At 41.9% G+C, this 20,504-nt stretch overlaps 1 protein-coding gene across 7 annotated transcripts in view; it reads right to left on the bottom strand.

The window, feature by feature from the left end:
• NF2 (NF2, moesin-ezrin-radixin like (MERLIN) tumor suppressor) overlaps nt 1–20,504 on the bottom strand; it is an 80,960-nt gene that overhangs the window by 33,460 nt on the left and 26,996 nt on the right. For 5 of the 7 annotated variants that reach the window (XM_049619845.1, XM_049619844.1, XM_049619840.1 and 2 more), the window contains exons 2-7: nt 19,348–19,473; nt 17,286–17,408; nt 15,209–15,292; nt 6,778–6,846; nt 5,848–5,930; nt 3,921–3,996 (exon numbers count right to left, since the gene is read on the bottom strand). In XM_049619845.1, coding sequence (XP_049475802.1) covers nt 3,921–3,996; nt 5,848–5,930; nt 6,778–6,846; nt 15,209–15,292; nt 17,286–17,408; nt 19,348–19,473 — 561 coding nt within the window. The remainder of the gene's footprint in view (nt 1–3,920; nt 3,997–5,847; nt 5,931–6,777; nt 6,847–15,208; nt 15,293–17,285; nt 17,409–19,347; nt 19,474–20,504) is intronic. The other 2 variants (XM_049619843.1, XM_049619841.1) reach the window with 1 other exon arrangement.

Here is a 20,504-nt window from a genome sequence, read left to right as displayed (position 1 = left end):
AAATATAGTATAGATAGGGTTGGGTACTATCCATGGTTTTAGGCATCCACGGGGGCTTTTGGAAAAGTACTCCTATGGATAATGGGGAACTACTAGAACTAGGTTATCACAGAGGTAGAATAAAAACCCATAGGATTAAACATTAAAAGAAAAGGTAGGGGGCGCCTGGGTGGCTCAGTCGGTTGAGCATCCGACTTTGGCTCAGGTCATGATCTCACGGTCTGTGAGTTCGAGCCCCGCGTCGGGCTCTGTGCTGACAGCTCAGAGCCTGCAGCCTGCTTGGGATTCTGTGTCTTCCTCTCTCTCTGCCCCTCCCCTGCTCATGCTCTCTCTCTGTCAAAAATAAATAAACATTTAAAAAAAAAAATTTAAAGAAAGAAAAGGTAGTTGTACTCCCAGAAAGAAAATTCTAAGTGCTAGGATCAAATGGTTTTATTTTATGTTAAAATGTAGTCTCAACATGATAAAGCAAATATAGTCAAATGTTATAGAATCTAGACAGTGGGTATCTATGGGTATTTGTTATAAAATTTTTTCAATTTTCTTATATGTCTGAAAATTTTTATAATAGAACACTGGAAAAAAATACTCCAAAGTGAACTATATATAAATTATACCTCAATAAAGCTGTTTGAAAATGTGATGGTACATATGTTGGTTGGCAGGCAGAGCAGACAGAAGGCAAGTGTCCTGGGCCTCCATGTCACTGACCCAGCAGTGGGCCTGGGGTTACATCTTCAGGCTGCAGATCCATCCACCTGTGCTGTGTGGTCTGGCCCTTGTGTGGTGGTGGAAGGAAGCTCCCTGCACAAGGACCTAAAGCACCTGACCCCTTGCTGACAAGAAGGAAATTGAACCAGACTCAAAGGCAGGAAAACAGATCTGCAGAGTGAGAAGGTGCTCGGACTGTGATGAGAAGGACCAATCTAACAGCAGGTGTCAGATGGACAAGTGAGCTCTCCAAGATAAATCTTTTTACTCCTTCTAACACCCCAAAGTCAGGAGCTGTCACTAAACCAGGAGAGAGATCCCTCGTCTGCAAAGCTATTAAAACTACTACATTAACACAGTGAGGCTTTGTACTTTTAAGAGCTGTAGTACATTCTGGAAAACGAGATACTTCATTATATTTGTGACTTTTTTTTTAAGTTTATTTTTGAGATAGAGATAGCGCACACACATGAGCAGGGGAGGGGCGGCGGGGGGTGGCGGACAGAGGATCCAAAGCGAGCTCCGTGCTGACAGCAGAGATGCAGGGCTTGAACTCATGAACCATGAGCTCATGACCTGAACTGAAGCCAGATGCTCAACCAACTGAACCACACAGGTGCCCCTGTGACTATTTCCTTTAAATTAAAAAAAAAAAAGGATTCTACCCTCTGCTTCCTATCATGATGCCAACATTCCTAGGGAAAAAACAGAGAGGTGCGACTCAAGCAGTCCCTTTTAAATTGTTTTAAGCACATATCTTCCTTAGTTGATGGTGAGATTACAAAAACTTGGACACAAATGATACTAAAATATCCATTAGCTTTGTCTACTGCATTATACAAAACATATACACATACAAAATAGTGTATTTTGGTCTGATTGCTACAGAAATATTCCCGGGCACCTGGGTGGCTCAGTGGATTAAGCATCTGACTTTGGCTCAGGTCATGATCTCACAGTTCATGACTTTGAGTCCTGCAATGGGTGAGCTCGAGCCCCACTCTGGGTGAGCCCTGCTTCTCTCTCACCTTTCTCTCAATGCTGCTGGTGGGATTCTCTCTCTCCCCTCTCTCTCTCCGCCCCTCACTCACTTACACTCTCTCTCTCTCAAAAAAAAAAAAAAAAAAAAAAAAAAAAAAAAAAAAAAAAAAAGAGAGAGAAGAGAGAAAGAAAAAAGAAATATTCCCTAATGAGAAACTAGTTTTTAAGGATTGTAAAACACTACTTTTTTAGAATCTAGATGGTGGGCATATGGGGCAAGAGGAAAGATGTTGCCAAAACCACAGAAATGTGTTAAATTAGTCTGACCTTAAAAAAAACCAGACAATTGGGGCACTTGGGTAGTGCAGTGGGTTAGGCATCTGACTCTTGACCTTGGCTCAGGTCATGATCTCATGGCTCATGAGTTCAAGCCCCACAGTGGGCTCTGTACTGATGGTACAGAGCCTGCTTGGCGTTCTGTCTCTCCTCCCTGTGCCCCGCCTCCCCGTTGCTTGCACACACACAATCTCTCTCTCTCTCTCTCTCTCTCTCTCTCTCAATAAATAAAATTAAAAATTAAAAAAAGAAAGGAACCAGACAGTTAGAAAATACAAATTAATAAAACTTTAGAAAATAACCTCAGGGCACCTGGCTAGTTCAGTCAGGAGAGCATGTGACTCCTGAGCCCAGGATAGTGAGTTCAAGCTTCATGTTGGGTATAGAGCTTACTTAAAAAACATATATATATAGGGTGTCTACATGGCTCAGTTGGTTAAGTGTCAGGCTCTTGACTTTGGCTCAGGTCATGATCTCACAGTTCATGAGTTCAATTCCCACATCGAGCTCTGCACCGACAGCACAGAGCCTGTTTGGGATTCTCTCTCTCTCCCTCTCTCTCATGTGCTCTGTTTCTCTCTCTCTCTCAAAATAAATAAACTTAAAAAAGAAAAAGAAAATAACCTTTTGCATGATTATAGAAAATCTTTTAGGTACTTGTTTGCTATACGAAATAACATAACTTGCCAGTGTAATTTTATGTAATGACATCCATTAAAAATCAGTATTTAGAAAACAAATCAGGTAGAAAGCTATCCTAAATTACTTAAAGATTTTATTTTTAAGTACTCTCTATGCCCAACGTGGGGCTCAAACTCACAACCCCAAGATCAAGAGCCACATGCTCTGCTGACTGAGCCAGCCAGGCCACCCCATATCCTAAATTACTTAAAATATAATACAGTTTACCCAAATTTCATATAAAATTTATAAGAACCCTGAAAAGGAAAGCAAACCATAACTCCAATAAGGGACGCCTAAGTGGCTCAGTCAGTTAAGGGCTCTTGATTTCAGCTCAGGTCACGATCTTGCGGTTCATGAGTTCAAGCCCCTCAAGCCCCTCGTTGAGTTGTTGAGTCGAGTCTCGGGATTCTCTGTCCCAGTCTGCCTGCCCCTCCCCTGCTTGCGTTCGCTCACGCTCTTGCTCTCTCTCTCACTCTCTCTCTCAAAAGGAATAAATACAGATTTAAAAAACACCATAACTATAATAATAAAGGTGGACCACTATGGATGGTTATTTTAACATCTACTTATCTGTAGTTTGGAACCAGCAATGGAATACTAGAGCCAATCGCATGAATTCCTTTGGAAGGAGCTCCTAGATGCTGCACCAGCAGCAGAACCTTGGGAGAAAGATGCTCAAGAGGCCCACCCAGCCAGGACTGAAAACAAAAGCCTCTGGTGCAGAAGCAGTGGGTTCCCAGGGGACAGCAGTGGGACTATTAATGGTCTGAAGAGAAAACCAATTAGCCTGCTAGAGAGAACAAGAGTCCCACCCAAACAAATCAGTAATCTATAAAAGCAGCTTTACTCTCCTTGTGCCTTGGGGGAAGAAAGTATTTACAGGTGCTCCCTGTGGGCCAGATCTCACAGAGCCAAAAATAATCAAACATTACACTCAGAGCATTCAAACAGGTTTCTGCTGAGCAGAGCCCAGGACCAGGCCCAAGTCCCCCGGGGGCTCAACTGACACTTAACTACGGAGGATCTAATTGAAGTCCAGAAATAGAAAATGAGGCTATAAGACCCTCTCCTCTTCCTCTTCCCTTCTCCTCCAGTGAACCATTAAAGAGTCTGCTATCCTGGAATAAGGAAATAACCCATTTTCGAAAGCAGTCTGCCCCTGATTCAGCCTGTTTATACACAGGGAAGTCAAAGAGGATTCAACACACCCGGATTGCAAAGTAGTTCACACCGTACATCTCCAGGTCCTGAGCTATCTTCAAATATTCCATTTCAGCTTCATCCCTGTGAAGAGAATGAAAGACACTGTCACCGGAACTAAGTGAGAAAACAGAGGGCGGGCACACGCCACCCTGAGCATTGGAACCTGCCAGAAGATGTCAGTCAGAGCAGATACCAGCAAGGCTCTTCCCAGCCCTGAGTCTATTAAACGCACCGAGGTCAAGCAGAATTTCCCGGCCTCATAAAAGCCAGAGAACAGATTCATTACAGTGTCTCTTGGCTTCAATTTCACGCTTTGCCCTTGATAAATAATGATACCCGTCTCAAGGAATTCAAGAAAAGCATGTGGTATGTTATCTTCTTCCCTCAAATGGATTTGGATATGCAAATTTGATTTAAGTTGTTGCTTTATCTGGTTGTGAACTTTTTTCACCTACAAGGTTTTGGTATTGAAACAATTCTCTCGGCAACCTACCGGAGAGCTACCTTCCTGATTTTATTTCTGTGGGTGTTGTCAGAGATTAGGTCAAGAGCTATCGGGGCTGTAAAACCCAACCAAGGTCACCTACTTCTAAGCTAGGAGTCAGATTAAGATCTTAAAGCAATGACTTGCAGGAAACTCCCAAATAGGTACGATATTGAAATATTTTAACTAGGTCTCCCTATGACCTTGCCTCTTCCCTCTCTCCAATCTCAAAATGCTCTCAAATGGAATTTTAAAAATTCAACCTGAGAGAACACACAGTGTTGGCAAGCACGTGGAACAACTAGAAACACACACACTGCTGATGTAAATTGGTACAAACAATTACCTTGGAAAATCGTTTGATGTCATTTGTAATAGCGAAAAACCAAGAGACAGCCCAACATACCCAACATCCACCAATAGTGCAATGGGGAATTCATGCTTTAATAACATAGTGGAGTTCTGCACAGCAATGAAAATGAAACTGTTACTGCTATTACACACCACAAACCAATTCTCACCATATGATTCTGGGTAAAAGAAGTGAGACACAAAAAATAGGGACTCTCCGATTGCATGCAAGTAAAATTTAAAACATGCACTGCTACTCCATCGTCAGGAGAGTGGTTAGCTGTGGGGAGGAAGGATGGGGAGTGATGGGGGGGGTGGTCACGTGCTATCTCATCACCTGGTATTACACGGTGTTTTCACTTTGTGGTAATTCATTGAGTGGTACGTTTAAGACTTGCCCACTTTTCAGTATACATGGTATTAAAAAAAGAGCACGCTAGGAAGTTGATTTGAAGAGGACAATATTTTAAAGACTAATGAAAAGATGATCAATTCCTACAGTGATCAGGGAAATGCTAATGAGTACTTAAGATACATGTCTCCTCTTTTAGATTACAAAAATTAGATGGATAAAAATGAGTGGTGGGGAGAGAAACGAGGCGGGGAGAGACGTGCACACACTGCTGGTAGGCAGGTAAACAGGTCCGGCCTTTGCGGAGGGCGATTTAGCGGCACCTGTCAGAACACAAAATGCTCATATCCTTGGACTCAGCAACTCTTGCAAAGAATGTATCCTCAGAACTGCTCATATAATTATATAACAACATTAGGCTGTACATTGCAGAAAGTGAAAATCTATAGCCACTCCAAATGTCATCAGTAGGGAAATGGACACAAAAGCTACAGAATATCCATACATTATAATCCTTAACGTGAAACCTAAATTGCCAATGAGTGCAGTGGACCTGTACATCTGGACAGGCTGTATTCATGCACTAGAAGAAGCACACACAACACTGAAGACCAGCTACTCCCAGCGCTCCCTTTTTCTATATACCTCAGTACTGGATTTTGTTCAACGAGCGTGTCCTAATTTCATAGTTCTTAAAAAAAAAAAGTCCATACGGAAATGTAAACCGATAATGAAGCAGCCTCACCTGGCTCGGCCTCGGTGCTCCGCGTACCAGGCTGTAATTCTCTCCTCCCACATTTCTGGAGTCATTTGATACAGATTTATTACCTACCAAAAAGTAGAGCAAAATAAAAAACCCACATACAAAGAAAGTTTTGGTGTTGTATGCCATTTTCATAATTGTGCATCATTTTTACAAAATAGCAAAGCTATTTTTAAAAAGCCACATACAGGGAGCCAGTCACACGGCACAGAGGTGGTGCGCACAGACAAGCACCATTCAGTTTGAGTCACAACTCAGAAGGGTGCACCATTACTCAGGCGTAGGTGCACCCCTCACCCAGCTGCCATCCCTCTTTCCTGGGCTGCACGTCCCAGAGGGAGGAGCTCAGTTGGGTCGGCCAGGGCTAAGCTGTGTGTGCTGCTGCCTCCGCCTGCACAAAAGCCATCAAAGGAGCAGGGAAAGTCAGGTAAAGGTGAGAATCGGGCCTTTATTACACATGACAAATGAGTGGAGCTATAAAACCGGGAGCAGCAAAAGGGAGGGAGGGCCTGCTTCCGTGGCTAATGAACAAGATGAACAACACTGAGGATTAAAAACTACAATGTCCACCCCAATTCATCTCTATCCACCCTGCCCAGCTGCAAATAGCTCAGCTCCCTGAGCTGAACACACACTGCTCCACACACCTCCCTGGGAATCGCTGGTGCTCACCCACCTTGAAGGAAACAAACATTTACAGCCCTGGCAACCGCAAATGAATTCCACGAACCTTGGCTTTTTAATATTCTTAACAGAGATTCAACATTCTTTACTCATCAAGATTGATCACAAAATATTTATTTAAATGTTTTTGTCATGTACTTCCAATATTCCTTCAAGCCTCCCAGTTGGCTTTATCACAGAGCACATCTCTGCTGTGTCTTCCCAAATAGGGGATTGATTTCTTCTTACCCTTTTTGGAAGCAATTCTTCTTGGGCCAAAAATCCCCGCTTGTGAACAGAGGGGTCATAGTCACCATACTGGAAGAAGAAGAAAGGAGAGCAAGTGATTGAGATTCTAGAGACAACTGCCATTTCTGAATGGAGCCTGACTCTGTCTTATCCCCTCCCAACTCCGGGAGCAATTCAGTTTCAATTCAGTTCTGATGCCAAGTCAAGATTTCTACCTTGCTAGTTTGTTACCCTTGAATGAAAATACAAAGCTGATTATATCTATGAACAGAGTTGTATAATCCCGTGAGGGATGGATGGGTAATGTGCTAATAAGAATGTGACATTTGTATGGAAATGTAGCCGTGTTTTCTAACCCAAAGAAAGCAGTCACTACCAAACATTAGCTTTTGAAAGGAAACAACAAAACACAACTGTGAAAGTTGTAATTAACAACGTGTGATAAGAGTCTTACCTACAAATCCTTCTAAGTGGCTGGTAATTGGAGACAATTGCTAGGTTGGGAGCTGGGAATAACGCAGGCAATAGTTCCAATACCTTTCATTCAAGGCTCTGAAAAGTGCTTTGGAGAAATCTGATGCCAAGGCTGTCATTCCCATTGTACAGACAAAGAAATGAGTAATAGGTTAACTGATTTTCTTAAAGCTGCAGAGCAAGTCATTAATGGGGCCAGAAATGCATTTTAATGTATTTATTTAGGGACAATAACTTGGAAATTTATGTTCTGATTTAAGAATGAATATCCCTGGGGCGCCTGGGTGGCGCAGTCGGTTAAGTGTCCGACTTCAGCCAGGTCACGATCTCGCGGTCCGTGAGTTCGAGCCCCGCGTCAGGCTCTGGGCTGATGGCTCGGAGCCTGGAGCCTGTTTCCGATTCTGTGTCTCCCTCTCTCTCTGCCCCTCCCCCGTTCATGCTCTGTCTCTCTCTGTCCCAAAAATTAAAAAAAAAAAAAAAAAAAAAAACGTTGAAAAAAAAATTAAAAAAAAAAATAAAAAAATAAAAAAAAAAAGAATGAATATCCCTTTCTTTCCAATGTTCACCAGCAACTTTAAGTTGTATCTCATCCCATGCCTGCTAAAAAAGCACCATGAATTGGGGCTCACTCAGTTAAACATCTGACTCTTGATTTCAGCTCAGGTCATGATCTCGTGGTTCATGAGTTGGAACCCCACGATGGGCTCCGTACTGACAGTGTGGAGCCTGCTTGGGATACTCTCTCTCTCTCTCTCTCTCTCTCTCTCAAAATAAAATAAACTTTATTTTTAAAAAACACCATAAATTAATGTCTTTTAAGAATCTCATCATTATCTTGCAAATAGTAGAATTGTACTGAGTTTTTTGAGCGTTTTTAAAGGAATTAATTTGTCAAATTAAACATTTAAAATATGCCAGTTTTTGTACCCCTGTCTTCATTTAAAAAAAACTTAAAGGAACCTGGGTTCTCTCGATCTCCTAAAGGCCTGAGGATGTGATGAGTGTGTAACTGGACTGAGTTTTAAGGGCACTCTCTCGGGAGGCAGCCGCAGAGCACAGGTAAGAGCCTGGCTCTGGAAGCAAGCAGCTAAAAATTCAAACCCAGCTCTTCCACTTATTAGCCGTGACCTTGGGAATTTTGTGTCTTGGTTTTCTCATCTGTTAAATAGGGATAATAGCAGTATTTGTCTTATAGGACTTTTATGGGGATTAAATGAAATAATACCCATACAAAATTTTTTAATGTTTATATATTTTTGAAGGAGAGAGAGACAAGAGTGTGAGCAGGGGAGTGGCAGAGAGAGAGAGGGAGACACAGAATCCAAAGCAGGCTCCAGGCTCTGTGCTGTCAGAGCCCAACTCGGGGCTTGAACTCACGAACTACGAGATCAGAACCTCAGCCTAAGTGGGATGCTTAACCAAATGAGCCACCCAGGCGCCCCACCTCTCTGATTTTTGAAGGGGTAGGATGCTAAAGCAAGCCCTGTTAGTCGCATTTGCAGACCTCTTAATGGTGCTGACCAAACTCTAAATGCCGAAGTAAGCAGATATGCAAAGTTAAAGTTGTAAATTCAGGTTCCAAAGGCTTGTAAGATTAACGACCCACATTACCATACTGAGCTCCCAGCTACTTCAGTGATCAAATATGTTACACATTTGAGCAATGCAGAGGCAGCAAAGACCCTGCTTAAAGAACTTCACCGCTGGACTAACTCCACCTACAACATTAAAGCCACCTTGATACGTGTGCCTGCTCTTAAATGTCTCTTCAAAAAACAAAAGAAGAAGAAAACCCTTAAGTTGTGGCAGTTAGTGAATATAAAGGAAAGTCATACCACTCCATAGATGGAGATGGCTGTTCCTCATCCTTTTATGTACGGATGCATTCTGGTAACAAAACCAGGAGTGGATTTACTTTGAAACTAATGAATATTGGGTTCAGGTCTCTGCACCTGTGTGGGCCTGAACTAATTTTGTACTCAAAATTTGGTATTCTAGCATTAAAAAGAAGCCCTTAAATTATATAAACTTCAGGCTCCACAAAACCTGGATCCACCCCTGATATGAACCAACTGAATTTAAATACAAGAAGGGAATTCACCATTTAGAGGACTCTTGAAGTCAATTCTTAGGTTAAACAGAGGCTCTTTCTGGATATGAAATACTAGCCTCTGCCTATATACATGGGAAATTCGACCAAATGCTCTGAACAGGATTTCACAAAACAGATTTGGTCAATACATACACAGAATGAATAGATAGATTCCTTACCAAAACACCGGTCACTATATTCAAGGTGGATTAAAGGCTCAAACCCATAAATGAAAATCCATAAAAATACCAGAATAAAATGTAGGACATGTGCAGAACAACAGTTGGTGAGGCCATTCTAAAAGTCACCCAAAACATAAAAAGATTGACAAGTCTGATAGATTAAAAAAAAAAAAAAAAAAGATAAAAGGTCAACACCCATAATATATGGAGCTCCTATAAATCAATTAGAAAAAGATAAACAATACAGTAGAAAAATGGGCAAGCTGTAAACACTTGATTCACAGAGGAAAGAAATACAAATGGCCAATAAATCTATGAAAAGATTCTCAGCCCCATGGTAATCAGGAAACAAAAACTTAAAAAAAAAAAAACACCTATTTTTCTGTCAGATTAGCAAAAATTTAAAAGACTGATAGCATCCACTATTGATGAGGATGTAGAAAAACAGGTATTCTCACACACTGTTCTTTTTCTTAAAAATTTTTGTAATGTTTGTTTATTTTTGAGGGAGAGTGCATGTAAGCGGGGCAGGGGCAGAGAGAGAGGAGGACAGAGGATCCAAAGCAGGCTCTGTGCTGACAGCAGTGAGCCCAAGGCAGGGCTCAAACTCCAGAACCATGAGATTGTGACCTGAACTGAAGTCAGATGTTCGACCTACTGAGTCATCCAGATGCCCCTCACACACTGTTCTTAAAAGTTAAATTAGGACAAGACTTTTGGAGGACAATTTGGCCATACATATTTAATGTTTTTTATTCTGATAGATTTATATACCTAAAATTCACCATCTTAAGCATACAATTCAGTGGTTTTTAGTATATTCAGAATGTTGTACACCCATCACCACAATCTAATTCCAGAATATTTCCATCATCCCAAAAAGAAATCCATACCCATTAGCAGTTAAGTCCTAATTTCCTCTTCCTTCTAGCCCCTAGCAACCACTAAATCTACTTTCTGTCTCTATGGATTTGCCTATTCTGGACATTTCATATAAGTGGAATCACACAATAGGCAGGCTTTTGTGTCCAGCTTCTTTCACTTGGCATTATTTAAATTTTAAAGATTCTTATCCTTCAGCCCAGTTATGCCATTTCTTGGTATTTATCCTAGTGAAAGATTGTTCATATGTGCCCAAAGAGGCATATTCAAAGATGTTCACTGCATTCGTTTAAATAATAGAAAAACAAACCTACATATCTACCAATAAAGACATATTGAAGTAATCCACAGTCCCTTCTTTTCAGGAAATACTGTTCAGTAGTTTAAAAATGAAGCGGGAAGGGGTGAGTGGGTGGCAGTCGGTTGAGCATCTGACTTCGGCTCAGGTCATGATCTCACAGTTCATGAGTTCAAGCCCCACGTCACACTCTGTGCTGACAGCTCAGAGTCTGAAGGCTGCTTTGGATTCTGTTTCTCCCTCTTTCTGCCCCTCCCCTGCTGGCACTCTGCCTTTCTGTGTCTCTCAAAAATGAATAAACATTAAAAATCAGGTGGGACGAGGGGTGCCTGGGTGGCTCAGTCGGTTAAGCATCTGACTTCAGGTCATGATCTCACACCTTGTGAATTCGAGCCTCACATCAGACTCTGTGTGGACAGCTCAGAGCCTGAAGCCTGCTTCAGATTCTGTGTCTCCCTCTCTCTCTGCCCTTCCCCTGCTCATGCTCTGTCTCTCAAAAAAAAATTTTTTTAATTAAAAAAAAAATGAAGTGGGACGATCTGTTCTGATAGTTTTAAGTAAAAAGGGCATGGTGTACAGGAGGTCCTCTGGGGTAGCCACCTAGAAGGGGAATTTCGGGGAAGGGGTACCCCCTCACCTGATGGGCTCCTATCACATCCATTGCTCTACAGAGGTCATTCCAATTCACAGTCCCTTTCTGCCCGTATGTGAGCTCAGACAACACTTCTCTCCTATTTACTAATCGTTGTCAACCTTCTGGGTTTGAAATGGCATGTTAGCGTTGCTTTTTTTTCTTGATTACTACTGAGATTGAACATCTTTTTCTATTTACTGACCATTCTCATGTTCTCCTCCATAAAGTATGTATGCCCTTTGTATCTATTTTTCTGCTATCTTTTTCTCATACACTCAAGAGTTCTTTATGTTCAGGGATATATCTACAATTCTGCTTGTAGAAATCTACCTTAAGAGGTGGAAACTTTAAAAAAAAAAAGGGGTGGAAACTTTTGCACATGTACATGAAGATTCATATAAAAGGATCTTCAGTAAAACACTATTGATAACGAACGGAAGGGGGAAAAGAGAAACTAAACCTACCTCTCCCTTAGAAGGGGGATGGATCAATGAATTAGGTTTACTCATCAATGGCCACCATACAGCAATTAGGACCAACAAGCTACATCTACACATACAACATGATACATCTCAAAATCAATGTTGAGTGGGGAAAAAACATCAATGTGTAAAAGTATAAGCCACAAAAGGGGGGCGGTGTGTGAAGGACAACATCATTTATATTCACCTTTTGCCTCTTTGACATTTTCAAGTTGGTCTCCTCCCATCCAACTGACTACTGCCCCAGGTGTGAGCCTCAGAGCCTCTCCCCAGGATGACCACCACAGCCTTCTAACAGGTCTCCCTGCTTCCAAGCCTGCCTCACTCCAATATGGCCTTCACATAGCCACCAAAGGATCTATCTAAAATATAAACCCTTCACTGGCTCTGTACCACCCACACAATAAAGTCAAGACCCTTTCTGATCTGGCATCCTACAGACATACCCCTCCAGCGTCAACTCTTGCTACTTTCCACCTACACTGTACATATACCCAACTCAATTGCCTTTTGGCACTCTTTTTCCCTAACTGACATCAAAGAGTACCAAGAAACGGTAAGCCTCCTCTCCCACCATCCATTTCTCTTTCTGAACACTAGGAGTCTGCAGGCCAGCACTGCAAGACTGGTAAATTACATACCACCATCTCCCAAAGTCATTTTTAATAAGAACACATTTCAAACACCAAGTTGTCAGTATAGAATCCAACAGGTGGCTTAAAACATTGCAAGATGGTTTGGTATGTCATGTGACTGGACTGAACAAAACAAAACAAAACAACAACGACAAAAAAAACAAAAAACAAAAAACCCAGACTTTCGATTCAAACATAACTCAAACTCTAACCAAGAAATATGGTTCTTGTTAACTGAACCATGTGATTAATATTTGTATTTATACTTTGAGGGTAATTGTTTCTTGATGCTGTGGAATTAGCTCTGTCTATATCATTCCAACAGCTGAAATACCATAATGAATGCATTTGTGCATAATTACATTCCATGTGTTAATGAGCCTGATTCGTTTTCCGCACCATACTTCTAAGGTTCCTTTCTGTTTCAGAAAGGTTGAGGATGAAAACAAACTGAATATGATGGAGGGAACCAGTGTGGTTTACTGAGAAGTTTGGACTAAATTAGACCCTATAAATGAATCTGGAATTTGGTGAAAGGCAGTGCGTGCTACCCAGAGACATCCCTCACACGCTACAAGGGGAGGGCAAGAGTGGAGTGCTGAGCTAAGCGTCCCGGACGGTAGGGTTCTCAACCCGGCTCTAGTCTCCAGTTCCACTCTGCTTCAAATCTTGTCCATCAAGAAGTGGGCTATAAATTCCATTGAAAAAGAATTAACATAAAGTATTAGGACTTCAGACAAATTATTAATCCTTTCTGAGCCTTAAATTCCTCATCTGCAAACCAGGCATAATCCTCTCAAGCTGTGGCTCATGGAAAAGACTACACTGAGTATTGCACGAAATATTCGTGTGTAACACTTTGTAGAACTGTAAAACATTACAGGCATGTAAGATCCTATTAATACTGTAATCAGAGATATCTTTTTTAATATTAACCAACAGTCCTAGAAACTGGAAGCATGTGATAATAATCCTTAGTTTCTCGAATGCAGACTTGAAGCCACAGATTACCTTTATTTGTAAGATCCTGAAAATTTACACCGGAAAAAACAGTTAGAACATCCTCCTCCATATGAACCACATATGCTGTCTGTGAATCACTTTCATCTCTAAATTAGTAGGATCCAAATTAGTAGGGCTTTCCTACAGTGAAATCTGTTTAAGCAAACATCTGCTGGTTCCCTGAAAAGTTATTTTTTTCCACAGGTGGCCTTTGAATTTGTGGCCCAAAATCCATGTAAAGGAAATGTAGCCTTTGAGACTGAAGCCCTTCAAAGAGAGGTAGTGTCCTTGAGAGCTTGGGTCTCCTCTCAGCTGGAGAGAAAGCGTGCTAAAAAGGAACTCGGTTCTGGGCCAGGAAGTGCTCACATTTGATGAGAGTGACAATGACTGCTTCATCACTGTCAGGGCAATACTGATTGAAAGGACACATTTTTCCTGTTATTAATATTCTTAATCAAAGCATAAAAGGAAGCATATGTTTTAGTTGAATCAAGGCCCATTTTCTGCTTTTTTCAATTACTCATTTTTCTGGGCAGTGGAATAGGGGAGGCACAAAACACAATCCCAAAGCCATGAATTCTGCCCTTAGCTTTACCCAAGATTGTCCGAATGCCCTTGGGCAAATCGCTAAAGGGCAGATACTCGCTGTAGTGTCTGTATCTGTGACAGAGTCAACAACCCACTCCTCAGGCCTGGTGAACACTGAGCAAATATTAGCCGAGGCATCAAATGATTGAATTGATTCTTGTACTTCTGTTAGTCTGACCAGCATGAACAGACTTTTTTTTCCTCCCAAATGATAGGCCAGTCATTTCCCAGCTTTGATCTGAAATTGTATTAAACTACCCCCCAAAAAAGTGGGCTAAGAAGTTAAGAGTATCTTATTAATTTTCTTAACACTACAGGGAAATGGCTTTATGGACACCTCTAACGAAAAAGGAAAATAAAAACTGAAAAGATTATGCAAAATCACAAAAGTAATGAAGATGCCCCAATTCTGGGGCCTCTTCTTACACTGCAGGGGAGGGGTAGGAAGCAGTAGGACCAAGAAAAGAAGCTATGTGATTGAAGTGGGGTATCTGAGGGACATGAAGCACTCCTGACTGACCCTGTAGTTGGTCTTATGAAAACAGAGAGGTCAAAACACAAGAGCGGTGGTCTCCTCCACCCCCCTCCCAGTCCGCAGTGATTCCTCTAGGAATGATTCACTCACAGCTCAACTGGGCTTGGGGTGCCAAACAGCCTGCAGTACCAGCCATGAGCAAAGCTAGCATGCCCATCAGGGGTGAAGGAAGCAGGGCATTCTCTAGGCTATAGCAGGGTCCCCACACACAGGGCTGCTGGTCCTCAGAGGATGAGTCTGGAATAATGACCTGGGCCTTTCTGACCTAAATGCTATAGTTTGGCCCAAACTGGAGACAGTAAGTTCATTTTCCTTGGTTCATAAAAAGAAAGGTTGGTCCAGTGATTGCAATAAACCACATGTGTGTAATGAGATTACACAGACAATTCATCATAAGCGTACACTTAACACTTGTACACACACACACACACACACACACACACATTCTCACAAGATTATACAGAACCTGGGACAGTGACAGTGGTTTCCCCAGCCCAAGTCCTAAACACTTCCTTTCTGGGGAAAGTCTCTCTGAAGCCTAGAAAACCTGAAGAAACAAAAGACTGGAGTGATCCTGTGACACACATTAATGCCAAGGAGGAAGGCACTTTTCTTCTTTGAGCCTACCTTGGCCTGGACGGCGTAAGAAGCCAGGAGCACAGAAGCCTCGGGAGGGCAGTAGATCTTTTCATCTAAAATCTGCTTCTTTACCTGAAAGGGGCAACAAGGGAGACATGACGCTGTGTGCGTGAAAGTGAGCTGTGCAGGCTGGTCACAGCAGATGGCTGCAGGGTGTTCTAATGAGGCCTGCCAAACCAGCCTGTTAATGATTTTCTGACAAAGGGTACAATTTTTTTTATTGCTGCAGACAGGTTGGGAGTTCAGTCACTGAGAAGTTATTGGTAAGATGACTACAAAAAAAAAAAAAAATGCTGAAGAGGAAAAATACTTCCATGGTTAAAACAGAGACTGATATCTGGACCGTGACAGAGGGGAGCTGTGAATTCCAGAAGTGTCAGGGGCAGCTCTGGTGGTGATTGTGGCCTCGGCCACTTGCTGAGCACACGCAGCACCAGAGGAAATGGGAGTCTACTTTAAAGTCTTAACACAAGACAAAAGTCAGCAAGGCCACTGAGTTATGACTGCAGGAAAAAAACCCATTACTTTCCAAATGCCTGCTCTAAGGAAAAAGGAAGCAATAAAGTTTGATCGATTAAACTTTTAAGCACATGTGAGGTCCAGGAAATATAATTCTTAAGCCGTAATGTTGAATTAACGGATCTCATTGCATTTAATTTCTTAGAATGGTGCAGCGTGTGATGTTCCAGACATAGAGGCAAGAGAGCCTCACTGAAATAAACACAACAGGAAAGCCAACTCTCTTTTCACAGATGTCAACAGTCACCAGATTCATAAAAGTAGTAAATTTTGCCTTGCTCAGCCACGAAAACACTCCAACATTTCAATATGAGGAAAAATGAAGCTAAAGTCACAAGAGGGATGGGCACTTCTTCTAAATGCTAACAAGAAAGTCATCTCTATAACACTAGGACATTCTGGGGCCTAGGAGATCATTATGTGGTTTTATTCAAAGCAGTGTAACTTTCTAATCCCTGATTTATTTTCAAAGGAAAAAAAAAAGCCATACTACAGAAAAACTGAAAGGGTTTCCCTTTGAAGGAAAGTGTTAGGGATGGGGGAGTGTGTGTGTACATCTATATACACTTTTTTTGGCAAACCTTTTTTGGAAAATAAATTATTTGGGGGTTTTATTACATTTAATTTAATATTAACTGAACATAACAATCTGAGGCTCAAACTAATTACAGGAGGACTATGTGACAGCCCATACATACGTCTACTTCTGGGAAATCCTGTAATTAACGCCCCTGTGCGATCTACCGACAGCGGGCATCTCTGGGCACACAAGCAGCTCCACCACCAATCACTGCAACTAACCATGAAACTGGGGCAGCACTCTGATCAAGCGGTAAGAACACAAGCAAAACTGACAGGGTTTTCATCCTCACACAAACCCCCACTCATCGCGCCCCTAGATGGTCAGTCTTAGCAGTCTTTGAACCCATAATCATGGAGCTCCTCATCTCTTCAATTCGGTTGAGCAATTACGGAATGCCTCCTGCATATTCAGTGAGCTTTGCCTTTAAAGGGCTTATACTCTAATGAAGGAGTAGGGATAAGACATTCACATGCAATGGGCAGCATGAAGCATGATGCCTGAAGTTCCACACGTGTGGGATTAGTCACGTGGAGTCAAACTCCAACTCACTGGAGTTCTGAAGTCCTGTCTTAATGACAGCAAATTTTGAACTTTTGGAAAAATTACTCTTTCCAAGACTTTCTCTTTGGACTTCCTTTGTAACTATTAAGTACTTTTCACTTAGAAGAAAATAGGATCCATCTTCAAAGAGACTTCAAGCCAGGTAGCTACTTGTACCCGTTCTTTCACTACCCTATTTTTGCAATCTTCTCTGACACCAATTCTCCTTACTCAAGTACAAGTTCTATTCTGAAGACTTTTCCCCCCATTATGGAACCAAAGGGACTGACTTCCCAGAGGCAGGACATTTTCACGATGCCAAGGCCTCTGTGGTCAACACCGTGGGGGCCATCCAGGCTGCCTCGGCAACTACCCCTGGGTGAGTTCTCTCAGAATAAACGGGGCTAGCACAGACTGGTGTACCTGCAAGAAGAATAAATGTTGCGTGATCTCCTGAACCAGCTCCTCCTCGGCATTCTCGGGATAAAATTTGGCCAGGAAGTGAAAGGTGACTGGCTCTTCCTTTGAAACATCATGATCCAGCACCTGCACAATTACAGAGCAAAAGAAGAACAAGGTATGTTGGCACCTGTTCCTCCCCTGCCACCATCCTTTTGCAAGGAGCGTATAAATATTTTTCCCTCTCTAAATTCATCACATTTCCCAAAGGCTATGATCCTACAGTTTGAAGCATTCATGAAGCCATCTATAACAAGAGGTAATATTCACCTCACATGGCATTTCTGAACCAAATTAATCAATATCCCCAATGGGTGAGAGGAGCTGAGATTATTAAGGCACAGATGTTCTCAAGGCCACAGAGATAGTTAAAAAGTAGAAATTTATAACTCAAAGGTCTTGGGCACTATCTTTTACAGTAGGCTGAAGGCTTTTTAATTTTCTAAACTGGTGGATTCTTCCTATATTCTTTTTGTTACTGCTAACCCCCAACATTTAGGTCCAGATCAGGATGGACCTTAGAGATGATGAACTCTATTTTCGTGAAATCCTCTGAACATTAACTGAGCAACAAAAGTGAAATGTGTCCATTGTGGCAACCCGTGTTTCAAGGAACCTCTAGAGATGCCCTACAAAATACTTGAGTGCAGCCAGTAAACCACACTGCCTTTAATCTTCTAACAATTTCATCCACCCACTGAAAAGCTTGAACCATCTGCTCTCCAGAATGAATTTCATTTCAGGACATAAACATGCCATGTGACAGGCTACAAGGCTCCATTAACATGTGTCATAATTTATTTCCTTTGAGCAGCAGGTTCCATGGCTCCTGATGCCCCCAATCTAATATCCATTTGGCCAACACTCAGATATGATTTAAAACTTATTTTGCTGAGAATCACAAAAAGATACACAAAGTTCTGCTGTCTTTGATAGATAATTCTTCATGCTCCTGTCCAAATTCCAGGTGGCAGTGCCCAGGAGATCCAAAATAAACCAGATCTAGGATACTCACTGACACTGGCATGTGGGGGCCCTTCAATGCTCATGATCATGGGAATTACCATATGAAATTTATAGCCAGCAGAGATCCCAACAACGAAGATTCAGATTACTGTGTACATATGGAAACACAATTTGAACACTTGAGCTTAGAGTCAAACTTGTAAAAAACAGGAGGCGTTCATTGTTTATCATGCCATGCAGCAGATGATAAAATCAATTGCAAGGGGTACCATTTGGAGTAAGAATTAGACATTGACTTATTTTGAGATCTAGGGGTCTTTTAGGAGTTACTAACAAAAGCAGATGGCCCTGTTCCCAAATGTCTTCATGGTTAGATAGGCAGGTAAGTAGGTAAGTGTGGCTTTGTGTGCACATGTGAATCCACGCAGAAGGCAGTTTCCCTAGGCAATATCCATTTCTAAGCACATTAGAACTGCCGGGAGCCCCAACTCATCATCCAGGCCTCAGAAGCCCCAGAGAATCATAAAGACTTAAGACAAAACGGTCATTCTGTCTTCACCACAGGGACCAGGGCACTCTTTATTCTTTAGATCGTGTTAATGATTAAATTGAGTTGGGCCACAGTGTTTCTTGAAAAGACTTAAAAACATTCCCTAAAGAACATGAGTCCCAAGCAAATCTTTCAAAGACATAAACTGTATTTAAAAAAAAAAAAGGGCATAATAATATAATAGTAATTTTTATTCATAAAGCCTGACTAGTGGTTCAGTAAGTTGAATAGCATAAAGCCAGAAGCAATCAGCCTGGTGACAATGAATAAAGAAGCCAGGGATGGCAACAGTTTTATGCTCATTGGTTCTTCTCACCTAGGAGAGCGTGTGAGGGGCAGTAAGCCTGTGGCATCTCCAGAACCTGTTTTCTACATGACTTACTCAGGACTTGCCCCTTTCTCTACTGTGCATCCATAATGCCCCATGATGAGTAAAGAAGCTAGGCACATGCTCAGGGAAAAACCAGAGCACACACCAGCCTCACTGGTTTCATCAAGTTCCAGCCCAACCTTCTTGTCCATTTTGAGCCAGGCCACGGTGTCCTTGATTGTGTACTGCAGTCCAAAGAACCAAGTTTCCCGAAGCCCCAGGGTCCGGCACACCAAATCAAAGAGGTCCTTCCCTTTCCACTTCATCTGCAATATAACAGACCAATAGGGAAGGGCAGTGTGAGCAAAAAGTCATAATCCACTTGAACAAAAACCTTTTCTCTGTACTCCCTACTCTCAGGTGCCAAAATGTGGGGATGGCACTAAGATGGCTGATGAGCACAGAATTCCTAAATAATTTTAAAGCTTCCTACACAAAACCATGAGTGGGAAAATACCAATTAGAGCTTAATGGCTTAATCACTGCAAAGCATACACAATACCTCCCTTGGACAGTTCCTTACAGATCTTAATATCCCCAAAGCTGCTAATTTAGGAAAGCTGGTAAATAAGCATCCTCATTTAGGAGAGTCTAGCCTCTTCAGTTAACCCAGGGAGATGGCTAGCTTCTAGGGACATTGATTTCTTTGAGACTTTGTCATTGATTTAAAGAAAATTTTTTTAATGTTTATTTCTTTTTGAGGGGTGGGGTGGGGGTGGGAGGAGACCCAGAATCCTAAAGGGGCTCCAGGCTCTGAGCTGTCCGCACGGAGCCCGATGCAGGGCTTGAACTCACAAATGACGAGATCATGACCTGAGCTGAAGTCAGAAGCCACCCAGGCACCCCAGTCGTTGATTTTTTTTTTTTAAATCATGACAGTGTCCTTTGATAAAAAGCTAGTGTTTTCTTGTTTTTGTTTTATAAAGACTAGTTTTACTGAAAGTTTTTTTTTAAAGCAATACAGGGGAGGAAGTTAAAACCCAAGCCATAAATCACGTACAGTCAGCCCAACTACACATCCTTCCTATTCCGATGCATAACTGAGGCCAAAGGAGAGGTGACTCACCCATGGTCACACGGAGCAATTTCAAATTCTCGGTATCTAAACCCAGGGAATGAACAGACACCAATAAACTGCAGCATGCTTAACCTACAGCTTCACTTTCAAAAGGATCTAAAGCAATGGCTGCTAAACCCTTTTCTCAGCTTTTCAATCTCAGAAAATGGAAAAGCAAGTTCAACATCTTAATAGGGGAAAAAATGCCCAGCCGCTTGGTAAATGTTGCCACCTTGTGGC

Source organism: Panthera uncia, assembly GCF_023721935.1.
Source record: "Panthera uncia isolate 11264 chromosome D3 unlocalized genomic scaffold, Puncia_PCG_1.0 HiC_scaffold_8, whole genome shotgun sequence".
In the NCBI taxonomy this organism is placed as follows: domain Eukaryota; kingdom Metazoa; phylum Chordata; class Mammalia; order Carnivora; family Felidae; genus Panthera; species Panthera uncia.
Note: the sequence above shows the minus strand (reverse complement) of the source record. Positions and strands in the feature narration are given on the sequence as shown.